Source organism: Gossypium hirsutum, chromosome A11 (assembly GCF_007990345.1).
Source record: "Gossypium hirsutum isolate 1008001.06 chromosome A11, Gossypium_hirsutum_v2.1, whole genome shotgun sequence".
Lineage (NCBI taxonomy): Eukaryota > Viridiplantae > Streptophyta > Magnoliopsida > Malvales > Malvaceae > Gossypium > Gossypium hirsutum.
The window spans coordinates 17,353,894-17,377,291 of record NC_053434.1 but is presented as its reverse complement, the minus strand read 5'-3'; the positions used below and the strand labels follow the sequence as shown (position 1 = coordinate 17,377,291).

General features: G+C 33.3%; 2 protein-coding genes across 4 annotated transcripts; one reads left to right on the top strand and one right to left on the bottom strand.

Moving 5' to 3' along the window:
• The first annotated feature begins 6,911 nt into the window (after positions 1 to 6,911).
• LOC107924678 (E3 ubiquitin-protein ligase CHIP) lies at positions 6,912 to 10,352 on the top strand. Of its 3 annotated transcripts, none has more exons than XM_016855230.2 (8): positions 6,912 to 7,197; positions 7,308 to 7,379; positions 7,518 to 7,581; positions 8,378 to 8,449; positions 9,243 to 9,376; positions 9,483 to 9,636; positions 9,739 to 9,849; positions 9,927 to 10,352. In XM_016855230.2, the coding sequence occupies exons 1-8, from the start codon at positions 7,184 to 7,186 to the stop codon at positions 10,050 to 10,052; spliced, it is 747 nt and encodes a 248-aa protein (XP_016710719.1). In that variant the 5' UTR covers positions 6,912 to 7,183; the 3' UTR covers positions 10,053 to 10,352. The 3 variants fall into 3 exon arrangements, with proteins under 3 accessions (XP_016710719.1, XP_016710718.1, XP_040937177.1); XM_016855229.2 differs by having other exon boundaries at positions 6,913 to 7,197; positions 7,308 to 7,375; XM_041081243.1 differs by having other exon boundaries at positions 6,914 to 7,197; positions 7,370 to 7,375.
• Positions 10,353 to 10,822: 470 nt separating this feature from the next.
• LOC107924677 (U-box domain-containing protein 9) lies at positions 10,823 to 12,677 on the bottom strand. The gene is made up of 2 exons (XM_016855228.2): positions 12,129 to 12,677; positions 10,823 to 12,021 (listed from the first exon to the last, which is right to left on the bottom strand). Exons 1-2 carry the CDS (start codon positions 12,435 to 12,437, stop codon positions 10,930 to 10,932), a joined length of 1,401 nt encoding a protein of 466 aa, XP_016710717.1. The 5' UTR covers positions 12,438 to 12,677; the 3' UTR covers positions 10,823 to 10,929.
• Positions 12,678 to 23,398: the final 10,721 nt, after the last annotated feature.

Here is a 23,398-nt window from a genome sequence, read left to right as displayed (position 1 = left end):
CTATACTAACTACCTGTGAAATGTCGGGTCTTGTACACACCATTGCATACATCAAGCTACCTACTGCATTAGAATACGGAACTTGCAACATGTATTCTCGTTCCGTATTCGTCGAAGGAGATAGTTGTGCAGAAAGCTTGAAATGAGAAGCCAACGGGGTACTTACAGGTTTTGTCTGCTCGTTCATGCCAAACTGCTGTAGTACCTTTTTCAAATACTACTTCTGAGACAAGCTAACTCTATCATGAGCTCTATCTCTCCATATTTCCATGCCGAGAATCTTTTTAGCTTCTCCTAGATCTTTCATCTCAAATTCGAGATTGAGTTGAGTCTTCAATCTTTCAATCTCAACTTTGCTCTTAGATGCTATTAGCATATCATCAACATATAAGAGCAAGTATATGAAAGTTCCTTCTTGTAGCTTCTGAAAATACACGCAATGATCAAATTTACTTCTTGTGTACCTTTGCCCTTTCATAAACTGATCAAATCGCTTGTACCACTGCCTCGGAGATTGCTTCAATCCATAAAGCGACTTTGTCAGTTTGCAAACCCAATTTTCTTTTCCAGCAACCTTGAATCCATCTGGCTGAGTCATATAGATTTCCTCTTCCAAATCACCGTGTAAAAACGAGGTCTTCACATCAAGCTGAACTAGTTCAAGATCATATTGCGCAACCAAGGCTAGCAAAATCTGAATAGACGAATGCTTCACAACTGGAGAAAACACTTCATTGTAGTCTATTCCTTCTTTCTGAGCGTAAACCTTTGCTACTAATCTAGCCTTGTATCGAATTTCATTTTTATCAGGAAATCCTTCCTTCTTTGCATATACCCATTTGCATCCAATTGCCTTCTTTCCCTTGGGTAGTGTCACCAACTCCCAGGTCTTATTTTTATGAAGAGACTGCATTTCTTCATTCATTGCTTGCTTCCACTTTACACCATCAGGGTTACTTATTACTTCTGTGTAAGTAGAAGGAACATCATCATCTGTAATTGGAAGTGCATAGGCCACTATATCATCAAAGCGAGCAGGCTTACGAATCTCTCTTCTTGGCCTTCTATATGCAATTGAATCATGTTGTTGTAGAAGTTCTTGGGTCGAAACTTCTTCATCATTTGTTCCTTCAATATTAGCTGGATCATCATTAACCTTTTCAAGCTCCACCTGCTGCAAAGTGCCACTGGTTGTGTTATCCTTTTGTGAATCATTGTTCTTCATCATGGTTGATTCATCAAAAGTCACATCTCTACTGAAAATTATTTTTCTTGTATCAGGACACCAGAGACAGTATCCTTTTACTCCACCAGTTATACCCATGAATAATGCTTTCTTTGCTCTTGGGTCTAACTTAGATTCTTTTACATGATAATATGCAGTGGAACCAAAAATATGTAAAGAATCATAATCAATAGCAGGTTTACCAGTCCACATCTCCATAGGATTTTTTCTATTTATTGCAGCTGATGGCAAACGGTTAATTAGATGGCACGCATATGTAACTGCCTCAGCCCAAAATTCTTTGCCCAATCCAGCATTGGACAACATACATCGAACTTTCTCCAGTATAGTTCGATTCATTCGTTCTGCCACCCCATTTTGCTGTGATGTATCCCGAACAGTGAAGTGTCGCACAATGCCCTCATCTTGGCATACTTGTAGAAATGGATCATTTTTGTACTCAGTACCATTATCTGATCGAAGTCGTTTGACCTTTCGACCAGTCTGAGTCTCCACCATCTTCTTCCATTTCAGAAATGCATCCAAAACTTCACTTTTTCTTTTCATTAGATACACCCATACTTTTCTTGAATAATCATCAACAAAAGTAACAAAATAGTGCATACCTCCCAAAGAAGCTACTTTGGTAGGTCCCCACACATCACTGTGAACGTAGTCCAGAATTTCTTTCGTATTGTGAATTGCTGGACCAAATTTTACCCTCTTCTGCTTTCCCAGAACACAATGTTCACAGAATTCCGTTTTGCAAGAATTTGCACCTTTTAATAAGCCTTGCTTCACCAATGTCTGCAAAGCTTTTTCACCAGCATGTCCCAATCGCATATGCCATAATCTGGTAGCCTCTGAATCTACATCTTTTGTAGAAACTGTTGATGTTGATCCAATAACTGTACTTCCATTTAAAAAATACAAGTTATTTCTTCTTGTGCCTTTCATCACCATCAGTTGCCCAGCTACTACTTTTAGTAATCCATCTCTCAAAGTGATTGTGAGCCCTTTAGATTCTAGGGCACCTAATGAGATGAGATTTTTCTTCAGGCTAGGTACGTAGCGAACATCTGTCAAGACTTGAATTGAGCCGTCGTGATTCTTCAATTGGACTGTACCCACTCCCATTGTCTTACAAGCACTATCATTTCTCATAAGAACAATTCCACCTTCTAGCTCTTTAAGACTAGAAAACCAGTCCTTATTAGGACACATATGGTAAGTACATCTTGAATCCAAAATCCACTCATCCGTTTGACATGCCATTGCCATGCCAACCAAGCTAAAGTCTGACTCCTCATCATGCTCTGCTACACATGCATTAGAAATAGCCTTGCCCTTTTGTAGCTTAGGACAATTCTTTTTCCAATGCCCTTTTTCACGGCAAAAGGCATATTCATCTTTGGCGGGTCTCCCTTTGGACTTTCCCCTTCTACCAGATTTGCTGCTGTGTGAACGACCTCTTACTGTTAAGACTTCTGCGGTTGTATCTCTGTGATCTCTTTTATCTTTCTTTCGAGTCTCAGATCTATACAACGCACTACAGACTGTATCAAATGTGATTGTATCCTTCCCATGAAGCAATGTGGTGGTAAGATGATCATATTCATCAGGAAGAGAATTCAACAACAGTAATGCCTTGTCTTCATCTTCAAATTTCTCATCCAAATTTAGCAAGTCTGCTAAAATTTTATTGAATGAGTTCACATGGTCATTCATCGACATACCGGGTGCATACGTGAATCGATAAAGTTTCTTTTTCATATAAAGCCTATTTTCAAGACTTTTTGTTAGAAACTTTTCTTCCAGTGTATCCCACAACTTCTTCGCTGATGTCTCCCTCATGACAGAGTACTTCTGCTCTTTGGCCAAACATAGGCGAATTGTTCCACATGCCTGTCTATTGATCTTGGCCCACTCCTTGTCATCCATCTTGTCAGGTTTTTCTTCAAGGGCTATATCCAGCTCTTGCTGACATAAGACATCCAGGATCTCACATTGCCACATACCAAAATTATTGGTACCATCAAATTTCTCTACTTCAAATTTCGCATTGGTCACAGTAGTCTTTGACGATGACTTTTCTATTTTTTTCTCCTCAATCCCAACTACAGTACGTGAACAGTGCCGTGAACGATCGTATTCCCCAAGTACGAATCTAGCTCTGATACCAATTGTTGTGCGGAAGCGTGTTAAAAGAGTAAAATTATTGTACTAAAAAATCACACTAAGTTCAATTCCCAGGAAAGAGAGGTGGATCACAAGGATCGCTTAAGTACCAGGTCTTTCCTAGCCAGAATATCCCTCAATCGTAATTTAATAGCACAATAAATCACTACAATCACACACACAATTCATGCAGAATAATACAATAAAGAACACAAGAATTTAACGAGGTTCAGCAAATTTTGCCTACGTCCTCGGGCACTACCAAATATATTTCACTCTAAAATAAAAGTGAGAATTTACAAAGAGAGAGAGAGAAAACAATGCCTTAAGTAGAGAATGGCAAGTTTGAGATACAGAATGAAAGATGATTATGCCTATTTATAGTTGAGGTATAGGGATCAACTTGCAAAGTCACTTTACAATTAGGGACCATATATTGCAAATATCTCAGATTTTATTATGCCAATATCTCGATACCCATATCTTTGACTTTCCAATATTTGATACCCATATCTTTGACTTTCCAATATTTGATACCCATATATTTGATTTTCCATAAATATGGATAATTCCCAATAAGTTTTTATATTTTTTGAATTGGTCATTGGTCACATTTAGTCTCTGTGCTTTTTTAAAATTTAAAATTTTAGTCTTGACCCAAACAATAACAATTAAATATATTTGGTTAAATTTAATTACTAATCTTGTACCATGCGTACAATTATAAATTTAATCCATTTTTTCCAATTGGATCTTTCTAAGTTCCTATATTTTGTGATTTTTGAAATTCTAATATTGACGCAAATGACAATTTTTAATTAATTAACTAGATTTTTAGTGAGTTATATGTGAAAATAATAAACTGACATGACATTACATATACAAATATATGTTTAACGCATCAAGTTTTAGAAATAGCTCAACTTTACTTAATGAATTTAACAATCATTGTTTGATAGGGATCGAAATTTGAAATTTTGAAAAGTATAAAGACTAAAAATGATCAAATAAAAGTACAAGAATTAAATCCATAACCTTTCTAAAGTATAGGAAATAATGACATAATTTAATATATATATATATATGCCTATTTTGCATTTGAATTATTTTATTTTTTGTATTAATATTTGATCTGCCGGTGTATAGCCTCATGCACCTTCAATTAATAATAAAATAACACATTATCATTGGTGTAAAATAAAAAAAATATTGAAGTACTTGAACTATTAACTTTATTAAACATAATTAAATGTTAATTATAATTATTTTTTTCAGGTTCTAGCTTTTAAATTTTGAGTTTTAGATTTTAGGATTTGATCTTTGGATTTGGATCATAAATTTAAGATTTTAGGTTTCAAATTTTGGATTTGATGTTTTTGCATTTATTTATGTTTATAATTAACATATATTTTTAAACCATTCAAATTTTTTTTTGTTTTACACAAATGATGATGTGTCATTTTATTATTAACTAATAATGTATTAGACTTATGCACCGATGGTGCATCAAATATTCTCCCTTATTCTTTTACCCAATTACTTTTTTTTAAAAGCTTATTGTCAACTTTTTTTTTACTTTATTCTTTGGGTAAATTGCACCCAAATCACTAAACTATTAATAAATTTATATTTTTAACTTTAAAATGTCACAAAATGTTACTAAACTATTTGAAAGTTTTCACTTAAGTCATTGAGCTGTTAGGATTGCTTCTATATGGCCTTCCTTGTTCGCATTGTAAGCGCCAATCGAAAACTCTCATTCCTCTTCTCTTCTGCAATTCATTGTTTTCATGAAACAATATTAAATGACACATATCTGCGAACCCAAATCCAAACAGCTTTCTTCTCTAATCACTAACATTGATCATTGGATCAACTTGAATCTAAGGTATGTGGAGGGATCTCAATCACATGAATGCATCTCTCGAATTAATTTAAGTCGTTATCTCTTGCTTCAGTCGTTCTTGCTATATTGATCATTGACAAATGATCAGATTTCACCATCAGTTTCCTGTAGCCAAGTCCCCATGCTACCGCCAGTCCATCGCTAATTGCCCACAGCTCCGCCTGATGAATGGAGCAAACTCCTACGAAACGGCTGTAGCCCATTAGCCAATCTCCTCTATGGTTCCTTATCACACCTCCTGCTTTTCCTTGCATCGGTTTCATATAGACTGAGCCATCAGAATTTAGCTTCACCTTCCCTTCCTCCGGTGGTTCCCATCTTGGCAAAAGCGTGGTATTAAATAGACTTTCTTTCTTAAAAATCTCTACATCCTTACAATGTCTTTCAAGGCTTACACTTTGATGGAGTAAGGTGCTAATTTGGATGAGTTCATTTCGAAAAATCAGATGGTTTCTTCTTGACCACAGCTTCCAACAGATGAGATTCCAAAGAGAACAATGCATTCTACCTCACGATTATTCAACGTCCCATTAGACAATAAATTATCTGTCAACCAGTCCTCATAGAACCGATCTCACTTAGATCCCGCAATCAATATTGTTAAGTCAATTGGTCTTGAGGTTTGGTTAAATGGTTTTGGTTGTGGGTGCATGGTAGGTTAATAGTTAGAATTTTAAATTTATTTGCTTTTCTTTGTTTTGGTAGGTTGGAAATAAGGTTTTAAATTTAATTTACATGGTTAAATAGGAATTCAACACGTGGAAATAACATTTTATCTTTTTTCTCTCTTTTTTTCACATGGGATTTTTGAATGAAAAATGTTATGTCCTTGCTCACTTTCAAAATTAGTAAACACTAAATTATTTTGAAACTGAGGAGTGTTTATATTATGTAACAAGCCTAGTACCAATATTTTTGAGCTTTAAGCATATAGCTGAATACTCAAAGCAGAAGAAGAGAAACGTGAAAGTTGTTCTACTTGGTTTAACTTCACATTCCAAGCAAAACAACTTAACCATCTTTGGTGTTATTTGTTGTGCAGATTGAAAATATTTAATAGTTACTTAATCATCAAAGTTCAACTTTGTATCAGTTTAATTGAAAAATAACAAAAAAAAATCAATTGACACCAGGGTGAAAATGAATGCAAACCATATCCAATATAAAAATAACTGTTTCTTTTATGTGTGTGAAATTAACATCAGGAAATTTCGGTACAATGGACAAGGAGCAAGCGAATTGGCACTGCTAAGGTTGGTCAGTCATCACTTGATACTGATTTTTACTGTGATTTTTGGTAATATATATTGGTAAAATTTAAAACAATATATATTTTTGTAATTTTTTATAGATATTTATATTATTATTTAAGTTAATTTCACGTGTCAAATTTAATACTAACTCGATTATAAAAATTATGAAAATATTATTTTATATCTAAAATGAATTATATTATTTGAATATATTTTATTCCTTTTATTATTTAAAAAAATCCAATAAAAAATTACAATTAACATATTAAATTTATCAGGAAAAAAACTTTATTTTAATTATCATCAATATTGAATGATAAACAAATTTTGTAAACTAAATGAAATAATAAGCTGCGTACTTCCTCCTTCATTTTCCGCTTTCTTTTTGAAAGAAATGAAAAAAATATATTCTTTCTAAAGAGAAACTCGTAGAGAAAAGGACAGATTTCATTCTCGTTGCGAAAGAAAAAAAGCAAAGATCATCCCTTTTTACTGTGAAAAGAAAGTTTGAAGAAAGAATGCGGCCACATTCGGTGTCGAGCGCGGCAGCCAAGCAAGCGGAGCTATTGAGGATAGTTGGGAACAATTGTTTCAAGCAAGGTCATTTGGGGGCTGCCATCGATGCTTATACTGAGGTTTAAAAAAAAAAAAGAAAAGAATTTCATTTTCTTCCATTTATTATTGGTTACTATATAAATTTCTGAATCCCTTCTTCCTTTAAATATAATATATTTTGAGTTTAAAGGCGATTACTTTATGCCCTGATGTTGCTGTATATTGGACGAACCGCGCTCTTTGCCATCGCAGGAAGAAGTATGTACGCTCTCTGATCTTTTTGGAGTGAACTTTTTGATAAAAATGGTTTTTCCCGCCTAAAAATAAAAAGAAAAGAGAAAGGTCTTCGAATGTGTGTCTCTGTTTTCTTGGTTTAATTTGGTTATTGGGTTTAACACAGTGATTGGCTGAAAGTAGAAAAGGATTGCCGGAGGGCTATTCAGCTTGATAACAGTTCTGTCAAGGTAATTTCCTTTATTTTCCTTTCATTTTCAGTTTTACTGATTCTTTCATAAAAATCCATGCATCCATCCATCCATGTGTTGAAGGGTTTAACTTCTTTTTGGTTGCCAGGGGGCCTTTTGTTTTTACTTTATTCGTCTTAGAAGACGTAATGTAATTGTACGCTTATGTTAGGGGAATAAGAAGTTATTGGGCAAGTGCTTAGGAGTTTGAAGTTTCATGTCAGGCTGACATTGAGTTTCGGCTCACCCTTCGCTTTAGTTACTTCCCAAGGACATGATTTGAGTTGAAGCTTCAATCCAAAGTGTAGATAATGTTGGAATTGGGTGACATGTTGAAGCAAAATTTAGGGTCTCCTCAAGTAGCACCAAATGTGTCCTAGCTTGTTTCACTGCTCTAGCAACTCAGCATCAACCTTGCATTTCTATTCTCTTTTTTTTTTTTCCTTTTGCCAAGTGACAATGAAGGTTGATTTTGCAATGCGGGGCATTATTTGTTTCTATGCTGGTTTAGCCGGGCATTATTTGTTTCTATGCTGGTTTAGTCCAGCTCGTTAGTGGCTTTGGAGATTCTCTATTGGGTTAAAGTTATTTATTTCATTATGTAAAGGTTTCAAATTTAACCTTCTTGTTTTGTTCAAACTTTCCAACCCCTTCTTACTGCAAACTTTAGCTACATAGTCGTGTTCACTTTCATTTATTCTTTTCTTAGTAAAAGGGAACAATTTGTGTTGTTTTATGCTTTATAAGTTCCTTATTACTTTACATCAGGGTTTAGTTACGTTTTGCTGCATGATAGGCACACTGCACGTTGGGACTTGCCTTGCTTCAGAAGCAAGAATTAGACGAAGGGGTCGATGAACTACAAAAGGTACAGATGACATGATAATCTTGTTGTTTCTTAAGAATCATGAATGACATGCAACTGAAACCCCTAAAAGTTTTAGTGTTATTTTGATGTTCACCTTTGCCGTTTTCTTTGGGTAACTGGATGGAAATCTATATTTATTGGAATCAAGTAATTTAGTGCTTTACTTTATTCTCTTGTAGTTAAGATTGTTAAAGACAAAATATATTATTGATGTTGCTGTTATTTTCTTTTCATACACTGGCAAGTCAGTCGCAAGGTCCTCACATATATGTACTTTTACAGTCCAAAAGGAATGAACTAATTCCAGCAGAAGCATTTCTTAATATCAAACCGGACTATTATTAGGGTCTATATGCCTATTTTGAACAGCTTTCACAATAACTTGTGTATAGTAGATGTATGAACTTGTTCCTCTAGTCTGATTTCGGATTTACTTTTGTGATTATTGATGGTATTAAATGCATTATAAGCTTTATGCTATTGAACTAGGCATTAGCATATCAGGGTTATGAACGATAATGTTTGAGATGCTTCAATGCAGAATTTTATAGTTTACAACTTTCACTTGAAATTCATTTTTGAGCTGTGCTTATTTTGGAGTTACTTTTGCCTGGAATATATAGTCATTTTTTAGTGTGTTCTGTTACCAGATATCCTAGGGCTTGCTTGCCATCGTGATATGTAAATCCTACAGGAATACGATTTTTGGACTAGATAAACTTGTATTCAGCGGAATTTTTGTTCTGGTTCTCCTACAGCATATTCATTTTAAAGACTTAATTTGGTTTTGAAGGCATTGGATCTTGGAAGGGGAGCAAATCCAAAGGGTTATATGATAGATGAGATTTGGCAAGAGCTTGCAAAAGCAAAGTACCTGCAATGGGAGCATGCATCTTCCAAGCGTTCATGGGAATTGCAAAGTTTGAAGTACGTCATCCCTGTGAGTTTAAACATTTGGTTCAAGAGGAATTGATTATTTGATGCAGAATTGGTTCTAATGTTGGTTGATGCAATTCATTCCTCTAATTTGCAGGGAGGCTTGTGAAACTGCACTTAAAGAGAAACATTTTCTTGATGATTCTCATCCAGGAAGTTTTTCAGATGAAGCTATTATTTCCCATATGAAGCAACTGGAGGTCCTGAGTCGAGTGTTTAAGGAAGCTGGTGAAGCTGACATCCCTGGTGAGGTAAGAACCTGTGTTTTATTTATTGCATATATTTTGTTTCTTTTTCTTTCTCTTTTTTTATTCTTTTTTTATTCTTGTGGAGACATCATTAGATAATTTCAGGTGCCGGATTACTTGTGTTGTAAAATCACACTTGATATTCTCCGTGATCCTGTCATTACTCCAAGTGGAGTTTCATATGAAAGAACAGTGATCCTTCATCATCTTCAGAAGGTGAATATTGAAATGTTTAGGTTTAGGTATCTTTTCTTTTTCACACCAACATTAACCATTGACTTACTGGAAATCAGGTCGGTAAGTTCGATCCAGTTACACGTGAACCGCTCGATCACTCCCAGCTTGTACCTAACTTAGCGATAAAGGAAGCAGTCCAGGCATATTTAGATGGACATGGTTGGGCATACAACACAAACTAAAGGTTTTGAAAACTTGTATGTTTTGCTGGACATTCAATGACTTAGCAGAGCAATGAAGAGCATGAAGTCATCGGTTGGTGTCTGCCTTTTTGTTTGGTGTACTTTTGTCATGTTGGGCATAGTTCATTTTTGTGGATGCTTCAGTGTGTAAGGCCATCCCACCATGCCATTTACCACTGCATGTCAATGGTCAGGGCCTTGTGATCCATTGAAATTGTACAGTTAATTCTCACAACAATTAACTGTTAACAGATACCATGTATGGGTTCTATTCAATGGCATTAGAAAGAAACTTACATATTTTACATTGCTCCTGAGAGGCTTGTTGGCTCTTTGTTAGGAATATTGGAAGGCTGCCATGCTATAATTTGCGTTAGGTAGAGCTTGACATGTGGGTATATATATGGAGTATTTTATATAAAGTTATGGAAGGCGGCCAAGTCGGTTGTCTTCAAAGTTAAAATGATATTGAGTTCGGCCGTGGGCATCCATTCTGATTCTTATTGTTTTCAATATTTTTTTGTCATGAATGGTCCAAGGAAAAGACCGAAGACCATGCATCATCTTCATTTTGCTTTAGGCCATTATTATATATTTTTAATTTTCTATTATATATAATAATAATAAAAGGTTTGAAAAATCAAATTGAAGCTATTTTATTATTGTCAAGAGTGGTTATGATACAAGAATGTGAATCACAGGTTAAATTGTAATTATTCCATTAAAAATGTGATGGATAAAGTCAAAAAAAAGGATTTGGCAAATCCAAGTGCAATTTTTTATTTGATATTCAGAAAATATTAAAATGTGGTTATGATATAAGCTGCTGCGATCACCAGGATTTTGGTGACAGAATTTACAGATTATGATGCATGGCTCATGCGGTATGAGTAATATTAACACCCTTTCTCAATCGGTCAAGGATGCCACTAGCCTTTCTCTTGGCTCTACTTGTTCCATCTAGAGCAAGCTTAGATATTGTTCCATGGATATTTTCTTCTTCCCTTAGTGCCTTCAATTTGGTTCGATCATTAAGGCATACAGTGTGGAGGATCGCAATGCAATTTTCCTTGTTTCGTTCACAAGTGCTTTCCCTTACAATGCGAATCAAGCAAGGAACAGCCCCCAGCTCCCCCATTTCTTCAACAGCCCTTTGATGAGTCGAAAGCATTGCAAGGATAGCCAATAACTCATTTACAAGCACACCATCCATGATCTTTTTCAAAATGACACTTACTGCACCATCCCTTACAGCTCTTGCTTTATTCTCATGGATAATGCATAGGTTAAATATTGCAGAAGTAACATCTTTCATTGCTAATGGATGCCCTTCGTCTAGAAGGTCAATGAGAGGCTTTAAAGCACATGATTTGCCTATAAGCGTCTTGTTAGAATCAAGAGCAGATAAGGTGAAAATGGCAGCAGCTGCATTGCTTTTTGTTTCGATAGTCCCAAATCTCAGAGCTTCCATAAGAAGAGGGATAACCTTTGGAGTTTCGGCAACAAGTTTCTTGTTGCTGTCATGGATTGAAAGGTTCAACAGCGTCGTAATCACATCTTCCTGGAGATCAGTGTGAAGAACACCACTGCGGGATTTAGTTCCCGAGAGTGGGGTGAGCAGTTGCGGAATGGTGTCCACGGATTCCCCAAAAAGGGAGCGGAACGAAGGCATGTTCTTCGTCAACAACCGCAGCTCCTTCACCGCTTCCTTCTGTTGAGGAAGCGCTGCGGCCGATAACTTATCTAGCAAAGAAAAGAAATGGTGACGCTCTGCTTCGGTGACACCCTCCTGTATACGGTTCTGAACTGGATCCGGCAATTCAATTCCTTGACTCTTACACCATTGCGATATCATTTCACTCACAAGGTGATTCGGAGTTAAAACTGTGTGGGAAAGAACTTGTTGGGTTTGAGGGCAAGTCCGATTGCCTGCTTTCAGCCATTTCTCGATGAAGGGTCTTTCATATGTCTGCAGATCAAACAAAAGAAGGATCCAGACCCAGAACAAAGGATAAACATCAGAGTTTATTTTTCAGATAAAAGATGGAAATTAAAAGAATGAATTAGGCTTCATACCTGACCAGAAGATAAAACAACGGGATCTCTCATAAGCTTTTTAGAAAGAGGACATATAAACTTTTGAGGACATGGCAGCGGTTCATGTAACTTCAAGGACGACGTCATAGTGGTCGCCGACGATCGTGTATTGAACTTAAGCTCTCTCAAAGCACAAAGAGCATGTTTCGCTTGATTGATGGTCTGGACGCTGCAATCCTCATCATCGACAATAGTCTTAACCAGCCTCTGCAATTCTTTCTTCAATTCCGCCGCTCTCACTCTCGCTCTCAGCGTTGGATCGGAACTCAACACTTCGGTTTTGGCCATCTGATTCCTTCCAGCACTCAAAAATATAAAATAAATATATATGTATCAAAACCAAAGGTGGTAATTATTAGTATTATGAAAACAGGAGAAAACAGAGAATGAGAATACTCTGTTTCATTCTTTTTGTAATCTGCACTATTTCAGAGTCTTCGCTCAATATCTTTTTATATCAGTATCCAACGCCATGCTTTTAGTTTAGCATTAAAATAAGACAAACAGTGTGAGTACATACATACATGCGCCATGTGAAGTTATATTAGGTTTGAAGTACATATAGTGCTTTTGGTTGAGTTGGGCCGACGCTGTACTTTTTATTCATAAACATCATGTCTTTTCCGGAAAATAGATTCTATTTGAGGTGCTGAAATGGCAAGATTTTAGGTTTAGTTTCAACTTTTTTTATATTTTATTTGGCCCTCAAAATCTTGAATTTCATAAATAAATAAATATTTGTTCCTTGTGAATGCAAACTAGTCAAATTCAAACCTAAATCCTAGAAACTTTAAAAAGAAAAATGTTAATGAGGTTTATAATGATGCAAGTGAGAGAGGGAGGAGGACCCACAGGGGGGTCCAACAAGTGTTGAAATCACGAAATCCACGGCCCTTCCGTGAACCCAAACCTGCTCATCTATATATTTTGACCCATGATCAAAAGTGTTGAGCCCGTCATTCAATAATCCTCGTGATTCAGTTTTTTTATACCATTAATTGGAGTATGAGTGAGTAGGAAAGACGAGGGTGGGTGGGTGAGTGGGCAGGCAGCAAAGAATAAAAGGGAAGTGAAACGGCATCGAATTTGTGCAAATCTAAAGTGAGTGGATAAGGAGAGGAAAGGCATTAGACAATAATTGGCTTTTGGTTTAGCGTCGGTGATGAATGCGTCTTTGTCTTGAGTCTAGTGGATTCTCGGGCCCACTTCTTTTTCTTTTTCTCACCCAATGAGGATTCTCTTCCCAAATTGGGGCTGCTTTTGTGTTCCACGTCCGACGCTTCCAACTGCATTTCCGCCGGCATTTTCCTTTTTCCCTATATTCTCCAACTTCAATTTTCTTGTAATCAATATTAATTGCCTTCCAAGTATGAATTTAATGTCCATTAGAACCTGTCTTTTTCGCACTCTTCTTTTCTCTATTATTATCATCATCATGTTAACCAAAATAACATTTCACATAAATCATAATTTTGTTTGTTCAAAATATTTATTCCTAATAAGTTTTTAGTTGTCAATTCAATTAATTTAAACCATATTCTACGAGGAAGCCTAGATATTTTCTTCTCTAAAGATGATACTTTTAGGTTTTACTTAGTATGGAGGAAAAAAAGATATTAAAGATGGAAATTTTGTTATTTAATTAAAATATTTATACATAAAATATATATATAGACAGGCACAAATTTCAACATCACTATTTTATATTTGTCTGAATATAAAAAATTTAAAGAAATAAACATCATACTCATAATATTTGATAGAAAAATATAAAAGAATAAAACTCAACCTTGTCTTCTGCTTATTATTTGTGGGGAGAGCCGGAACTCTTCTAAAGCTTTTTCAGACTTCCATTTAGGCCCATTCTATAGTTCAGTTGGGGTTCCTATGAGCCTCTCATGTTCTTTCAAGAGCCTAGCCGCAGTGGAACCCATTGGGTCGATGACCTGTTATTATATATGCCAACAACAATTTAGTAGTAAAACATGCCCATCAACCTATTAGCTTTGTGACAACGTATAGGAATTTGGATTTAATCCTAAATAATCTCAATCCTCGCCCTCAATTATCAAAAATAAATAATAATAATAAAAAGAAAAAGAAAAAAAAGCATTCCCAGTTGAATTTTATCACACCGTATTGCTCTTCTTCTGTTTTGTTTTGAAGTCCCTAAGGGTAAGCAGGCAGATGAAAATTGGGCCAACTTTCGCATTTTTTTTAGGAATATACAATTGAAAAATTAGTACTTATACACCCACAGTAAGAATACACTTGCAAAGAATTTACTTAAATAATAACTTATCACTACTACCTCGAAAGTTGGAACTCTAGTTCTAGAATGAATAGCCAAGAATTGTTAATGCACTACTATAAAATTCAGCAAGTAGGCCAAGTTGATAAACGAGAGATTGTGCCAATCTGGTTTAAGGTTGTTTCTATACGTGGATGTTCCCTTGTGATATTAGTATGTATTGGTTCAATATATTGTTTTTAATTCTTCCGTTTACATTCAACACTAATTAAAAAATTTATTTGATTAATTTTGTTAGTTTAGAAGTTTAATTGAGTGGAAAAGGTTTAATTGATAAATCTAGCCATACATAATTTATAGAAATAATTAAAAGAAAAAACCCATTATTCCATTTTAAATAATGGATATTTATAGAATATGGTTGCATTAAATATAATGGTAGTTAATAAGTAGTAGTAGAAGATGTGAAGAAGAATATTGATTGAGTTGAATTGAAGATTAAAATATGTAAGTATGATATAAAGCAGGAAATGAGTTTAGACGCTACCAAAGCCAAATGATGTGGCGAAAGACAATGCAATTTCATGGCAATTCCCAAACCCCACTCCACTTTCATTTTAATTAATATGATGCCACATCTATGTTTACACTATCTTCATTTCACTAATTCATTTCACCTAACAAATTATTTATAATCGGTTAATGGCTTTAAAAGTTCTCAATTTAAAAATCATAATAATTAAGTTTTTATTTTATTTTATTTTTTCACTCAATTTGGTACTTAAATTATCAAAATCCATAAAAAAAACATTCAAAATTTTCAAGAAAAGCAATTAAGCTCCTATTTTTTATTTCACCCAATTGGGTACTTTGGCTTTTAAAATGCATCAAAAACGTTAGCGGCGAATCTAAGAAGGCCTAGCAAGGGCCCCGGCCCCCCTAAAATAGAAATTTTTTTCATTTAGACCTTTTATAATTTATAAAATTTTAAATTAGTAATGGTAAAATTACACTTTCCCTCCTAAAAATGATAAAATTTTAATTTAATCCTCTAAAAAGTATAAAATATATGATATTAAAATGGAAAAATTACATTTTTACTATCATAAAAATATTTAATTTAATTTCACCCCCAATTTTTTTTACTTCACCCTTGCCCCCCCAAGTCATATTTCTAGATCCTTCAACCGTTAAAGTTAATTGCCCCTAACTTTTTTCAATTAAAGCCACCATGTGTCACAACCACAACATGACATGTGGCAAAAATGATAAAATAAAATAAAAGTTCTAACTCCCCTATGCCCGGTCCGATCGTACGGACCCGGTATAAAACTATTACATTTGGTGCCAGAATGGTTTTGGCTAGACATGATTTAATTTAAGCATTTATATAACAGCCCGATTTTGGGCTTAGTCGGAACAGTCGTTTCGGGACCACAAATTTGATGGTCGAGAAATTATTTTTAATATTGTTTTGGTGTTATAGCATAATTATATGAGTATATGAAAATTTTGATGAATTAATTTTAGTGTTTGTGAGCTTAATTAAGAAAAAGGACTAAATCGCATAAAGGGCAAAAGTTTTGTTTTGCTAGCTAAATATGTTAAATAGCTAAAGAACCATAATTAGGGGTCTTTAAAGAGCAAATAGACCTTTAAGAAAGACTTGGCCAGACAAAGAGATAAAATTTTCAATGGTTAGGTGAGTTTGGTGACTTATTTTGACTAGTAATATAATAAAATAAAGAAAAAAGGTATCATCTTTCATCTTCCTCCTTCCCCACAGAAAATAGCAGCAAAGAGGGGGTTTTGAAAGCTCAAAAATATCAGCAACTTAATGTAGCGACGTAAAAATTTTAGTTTAGCTTGGTCGCTAATTGTGGCGATTTATTGAAAAAAAGTTTGAAATTTGACGTTTGATTTTTGAAATAAACAGGGAGTCGCCACCGATCCTTTTTCCTAGGTGTGATCGGACACCTATTAGATCTCTTATTAAAATAAATAAAAGGCTGAGTTTAGGTCTACGTTAAAATCCAGAGAAAATTTAGGGTTCGAGAGTTGGTTACGCGCGAGGAAGGTATTAGCACCCTCGCGACGTCCAAAATTGGTATCTTATAAACAAGTGTTGTCTTAATTTTCAAAATTGCAAGTTCAAAGTAACATTGAATCGTGACCGAGTAAAACACGAGAAATTTCAAGTTTCGTTTTCTTTTGAGAAGGATATACCATTTTAACACGAGTCAATTGATATTCACCCAACATAGCGATGAAATTGATGGCTTAACGTCAAATCGGTACGTTGCCTTGATTATTGAAATTAATTAGAAAACAAGAATATGGTTTCCGAAGTAATGCAAAGCAAATTAATAAAAAAAATAAAAGACAAATCTAAAGGTACATTGAAGCGAATATAAATGTGACAATAATATTATAAACAATAAAGATATATATGATACTAAAATTAAATATGAAATGGAATTAATGAATATAGATACATGATATTAAGAGCATGTATGTAAACTATATATAATGTTTGATAGTGAGAATATAACTAATAATGTTAAAATATATACATAATATATACATGTATACCTATGAAAAATGTGTGCACATGAAGTATATGAAAAATATATACCTAGTAATATAAAATAATAAGTGATGATAGTGAAACTAATGGGTATAATAATTATAATGATATACGAAAATAATACTATATATAAAATATGCATACAAGTATAATAAAATATATGTCTTGATATTAATAACAAACATAGTAGGAGTAAAATAAATGTAATAATGATATATACACAATATGGTATTAAGAATATATATATATATATACAATATAGTATTTAAAAATATATACATAACATATATAAAACATATACAATATATACATACCTTAGAAATGATAATAATAAAAAACTACTTTGTACACTACACAAATATATACACACACACATATATATATAAATAATAGTATTAGAAATATACAATATAATATTAGAAATATACATATAATAGTATAAAAAATATATAACTAATAATATTAAAATATATATAATAATATATAAAAAATATAATATTGAAAACATATATACATAACATACATGAAGAATATATATAATATAATATTTAAACATTTACATAATATATACATATTAGAAATAAATAACGACTAATAATAATAATAATATTAGAAATAATAATGAAGTATATAAAAAAGAAAATATAATATAATAGTAATATTAAAATAAAGTAATTAAAATAGTACTATATATAAATATATATACATACATATATAATATACATACACTAATATTAATAATAATAATAAACTAGAAATAATAATAATTAGTAATAATAATATGTTAGAAAATAATTAATATGCTAATAAAAATAATAGTAATGAAAATAATACTAACAGTAATAATAAAGATAATAATAGAAATAAAATAATAGTAATAATATTAATAATATGTAAAAAAAATGAAAATAAACGAAAAAGGACTAAATCGAATTAAGAACAGAATTTTGGGGCAAATTTAAAAAGAAATAAAGGGAAAAGGACCAAAATGAACACGCGGGCAACTCTGGGGGACCAAAAGCGCAATATTCCCTCCTCCTAAAACGCAACGCATGGTAGAGGACTAGATCACAAAGCGCAACAAATTTCGGGGCCTAATTAGGAAATATTAAAAACTTAATTGCGAAACATGAAAAGGCGGAAGGGCCAATCGCGCAATTAGACCGTCAAACAAAAAATAGGCGGATCCTAGGGTAAGACGGGTCGGGTCGGATTGGGTTAGGCCAAAACGACGTCGTTTTGGGGTTAAAGGGCAGCCTCCCAAACGACGTCGTTTTGGAGGGCTATATAAGGCCAATTTTTGACAAAAAAAAATCATTTTGAGGAGAGAGAAAAAAAAGAAAGGAGAAAGAAGAGAGAAGGGAGGGGGGAAGGAAATCCGGCCAGGGGGGCCGGTCACCGGCCGATCGTCGGCCGCCTTCCGTCGCAGGCGCCGGCCACCGCACGCGGTGGCCGGAAAAGGTAAAAATTTTCCTTTTTTTATATTTTAATAATATATATGTATATGTATATATATAAAGAAAGAAAAAAACAAAAAAGAAAGAAAAAAGATTCAAAAGAAGAGGAAAAAAATGCAACCTTTTTTGTTGATGTTTCTTTTGTGTTCAAAATTCGGAGGGATTTTTGTATTTTTTTCTTTTCAATCTTTGTAAAAAAAAATCCCCCTGTTTACAATTGGATCTGGCTCTTATAGCCATTTTAAAACAATATTTTAAACCTCTTGCTACTGCTCCTGTATTGTCTGCCTCTGTCTTGGTGTTTGTCTCATTTTGCAGGGTATGGCCGTTGTCAGAGAAGCATTGTGGGCAGCAGTGGCGTGGTGGTGGTAGTGGCTGGTGCCAGGTCTCGGGCAGAGGCATGCCTAGCATGCGGCGGCCTAGGGTTTCCCTTGGCTGAAAGTTTTGGGTTTTTTTTGGGGCTAGGGTTAGAATTGGGCTATTTGTTATTGGGCTAATTTGGGTATGGGTAGTGGTTAGGTTGGTATTGGGTAATTGGGTTGTACTTGGGTTTTATTTGGGTTAATTTAGATGGGTATTAGGTTTATGAAATGGGTTGAGGTTTAAGTGTGGATAAAATTGGGCTGTGGGTATTTTGTAAAAGGGCCCAAAATTGGCCTACAACACTTAAATCCCTTACAAGTAAGCGATTTTGATGGTTTTTCTTGATGATTTTTGTACTTTTGGGACCCTTGTAGCATAGGCTAGCTAATAAGAGGACTATTTTACAAAATGGTTAAAAGTCTCGGGTTTTCCAATGAGAGTATTTATGTTGTTAACTCAAACTTTATGGGAGAAAATGAGTCATGGTTGTAAAATAAATAACTTTTGTGAAAGGATTTTAATGAAAACACCTAATATCGATCATTTTGTAAAGTTTGTTAAATGGATGGAAATTGTGTGAAATAATTGGAATTTTGAGTTGCTACAAGAGTAATAAAGGTTGGGCTAGGCTTGGTTAATGAGGAAATTTGATAAAAATCGTTTTACGAGCCTAGGGGCAAAATCATAATTTTTGTGAAAGTCTAGAGGCAAAATAATTATTTTTCCAAAGCATGAATTGTGGAACGTTTAATGTAATGTGATGATTAAATAGGTAAATTTTATTATTTTAGATCAAGAAAATCGAGATTCAGGATTAAATCGAGAAAGTACGTGGTTTATGACAAAAAAGGGAATAATTAGCAGTTTTTGCGTTCGAGGTAAGTCCGTGTGACTAAATAAGCATGTTATCCATGTTATTGTTAATATACTTGAAATCTATCTTGCTATGATTGTATTGAATTATATGTTGATGATATTGAGTATGAGAAAGTGATGCTAAATGTTAATAACATTTATGTGATGATTGAATATATTGGAAATTTGATGGAATACGATATTCCATTGAAACGAGTAAGATGTGCGTAAATATTACAACTTTATCATTTTTATGCATTTAATGATTGATTTTGCATAAAATGTTTGAAGGTGGCTATGAATAATGTATGATGAGATTAATACGAGAAACTCCCAGTTGAACCGTAAGGATAGATTGGATATTCATGCCATGATGTTAGGGATATATGAGGGCTAGTGTAAGACCATGTCTGGGACATGGCATCGACTTCTAGATATGAGAGCTAGTGTAAGCCCGTGTTTGGAACATGGCATTGGTACCGATAGATGAGAGCTAGTGTAAGACCATGTCTGGGACATGGCATCGGCACCGATAGATGAGAGCTAGTGTAAGACCATGTCTGGGACATGGCATCGACTTGATATGTGTCAGTCTAAGACCATGTCTGGGATATGGCATCGGCACCAATAGATGAGAGCCACTGTAAGACCATGTCTGGGATATGGCATCGGCCTCGATATACGAGAGTCAGTGTAAGACCTTATCTGGGACATGGCATCGACACCGACAGATGAGAGTGAGTGTAAGACCATGTATGGGATATGGCATCGGCCTCAATATACGAGAGTCAGTGTAAGACCGTGTTTGGGACATGACATCGACTTTGATGGGTGAGCCAGTGTAAGACCATGTCCGGGACATGGCGTCGGCACCTTATCCTATGCTTGAGGCTTATTGAATATCTTGTAGTATACCAAATGGTTCAACGGGAAATTTACGGCTTATGTCGGAATAAGAGAAGTTATGACCATGTTGTGAGTGGCATAAGTACTTACATGAAATTCATGAAATGCGTGCTCAACTTATGTTGTATGATTAGTAAGGAATGAAAATGAGTAAGCTATGTTTATGATCATATTGAAAGGGTACAAGTATGTACTAAAAATTCATGAGTGATGAGCTCGATGTATACTGGACTTTTGGTAAGAATGTAAATGAGTAAGTCATAGCTATGAGAATGACTTTGTGACGACCTTGTAAATATTAGGTTGATACCTATGGTATAAAATTATGTGGTAAATTTGATGGATGATTATGTGTAAGGCTTTTAGGTCGAATTAAATCGGGACATGATATGTTTATCCCTTCACCTTGTGGCCTAATGAATATGAAAAGATAAATTGATCGGCATAAAAGTCTATTTAAAGATAATTATGAAAAGGTAAAATTAGCATTGAAACAGTTTTGGATAGCAGCAGCAGTCCGACATTGAAAATCCACCAAAAATTGTGGAAATCGAATTATAGGCTAAATCAAATATGAAATTAAATATTATTGAGTCTAGTTTCATATAGAAGAAACAGTATAAGCAAAAAAATTCATATTATGAGATATTTGAATTGTTGTGAGACAGAGTCAGAATGATTTCAAAATCCAATGTTTCGATTTGGGAAAATCATTAAAAATTGTAAAAAAATAATTATAGGTTATAATTTATATTCTTAGAATTCTTAATGAGTCTATTTTCAAAAGAAACAAAAGAAACTTTAAAGAAACCACAATCAAGTTACTTTCCTATATTATTTAATAAAAATAAACATGTATGGTATGATAATTTTATAATTTCTTACCTTAGCTCTTTGATTTTTACAAAGGAAATTTTAAAGAAAAATGAAGGTTTGAAACTTGGATGGAAAAACATGAAGGGAATTAAAAGTAAAGTCGGATGAAACTTGGGGGAAAGAAGTGGCGGTTTGGCTTGTAAAAAGATGATATATATTTTCATATTTTCTCCCACTTTCTACACCCTTCCACTAAAATATCTCACCTTTTTAACTAACATGGTCAAATTGCTACTAAGTCCTTAAGCCATCCATTTTTTTTACTTTTACCCATTATCATTACACCTAATAAATATTTACTTGACTAATTACCACTTTGTCCTTCCTCATCTTTTATATTTCCTAATATGACTCATACAACACTTTGGTTAAATTTATTTTTAATCCTTCCTACCTTTCCTCTGCTATTATATATCTCCTATCTTAATATTTTTCCTACTTTGGCCATAACAATTTCTTTATTCTTTCAACTAAATCAATGTATCTATTTTAAAATTTCCTATCTAAAGAGTATTTTTTTTTCTAATTTCTTATTGGATTTGTATACTTTCTAATTTAATACTTAAAATTCCTATTTATTATATTTCAAAATTTTTATACTAATTCTTGACCCGATCCATCACTGTACCTAACCCCAAGTTAAAACGCGGATGTTACACAAGTTATAAAATTATTAAATTTTAATAATTTATAAAAAAATTATAAAAATCCTAAAAAAATTGTAAATTTTTATAAAAATTGTAAAAAAATTATAAAATATATAGAAATATAGAAAAAATATATATAAAGTCATAAGAAAATTATAAAAAATGTAAAGAAATATAAAATTCGTAAAAAATTATAATAATTATCATAACGAAAGAAGTATTTTATAATTTTTCTATAATTTTAACGGTTGTCGAAACCATTTATTTGAAAAAAAATGAAAATAAAAATGGGAGTCGCCACCAATCATTTTTTATGATGTGTGATCGGGTCACCTCGTAATTTGATCGTTTTAATAAACGGTTTGATTTACTAAAACAACGATTTTTGATTTATAAACTTCAAGAAATGAGTTCGTGAGTCGATTACACATGAGGAAGGATTAGCACCCTCGTAATGCCCAAAAGTGGTACCTAGTTGATTAATTAATGTCTTAGTGTTGAAAGTTGAAAACTTGAAAAGAGTTTAAAATACGATCCCTCTTTGTATTAATATTATTTTTTACTTAAAAATTGCTTAAATAAACCGAAACGTATGTTAAAGGCCTTCTCATCTCGAGGTAACAAAATGTCACATTCCGTAAGTTAGGACACGACACCTCGAATCCTCGAGAATAAGCTTGCCTTTTATTTTTTTATTTAAATCTCATGTATTTTAATTTTAAAAAGAATATTCGGTCATTTAGGTTTAATAAGAAAATCGAAACCCTGTAAGTTAGGGTACGACTTCTCTAATCTCCGAATACGAAACATTGCCTATTTTTAAATTTTCCTTTTTGAAAAATAACAAGCGTAATATTTAAAACAATGGGTATTTATCTTATTTGAGGTATAGTATAAAAGCAACTAATTATATTTAAATATAATGCATGATGTAGTGATGATGAATCAATATAGAATGACTATATAGATAGAATATTGGAATGATAAAATATAAATAAATAAGGGTATACTTTAATAATAATATCATAATCTAAATAAATAAATAAAGTAGCGTAAAACAAAATAAACGAAAAAAAATGATTGAAAAGACACGACTCAAAAATACCAAAATAATAAAAGGAAATAATAAAATAACACATAAAGGAAATAAAAGAAAAGAAAAGAAAATGAGATGAAAATATAATAATATGTACAAATATAAACAACATAAGTTTTAAAAATAAAAAAGGAAGGCAATAATAATAGATAGATAAATAAATAAATAATAATAAGATTAAAAAAATCCATGAAAAAGCTGAAACTAAATA

Bases quoted from the DNA above. Each gene is read 5' to 3' on its own strand.
- LOC107924678 (XM_016855229.2), top strand. From the start codon at position 7,081: ATGCGGCCACATTCGGTGTCGAGCGCGGCAGCCAAGCAAGCGGAGCTA. The intron at 7,582-8,377 runs GTAATTTCCTTT...GCTGCATGATAG, and splicing joins TTGATAACAGTTCTGTCAAG to GCACACTGCACGTTGGGACT. The intron at 9,637-9,738 runs GTAAGAACCTGT...AGATAATTTCAG, and splicing joins AAGCTGACATCCCTGGTGAG to GTGCCGGATTACTTGTGTTG.
- LOC107924677 (XM_016855228.2), bottom strand. From the start codon at position 12,437: ATGGCCAAAACCGAAGTGTTGAGTTCCGATCCAACGCTGAGAGCGAGA. The intron at 12,022-12,128 runs GTATGAAGCCTA...TTTGATCTGCAG, and splicing joins TTGTTTTATCTTCTGGTCAG to ACATATGAAAGACCCTTCAT.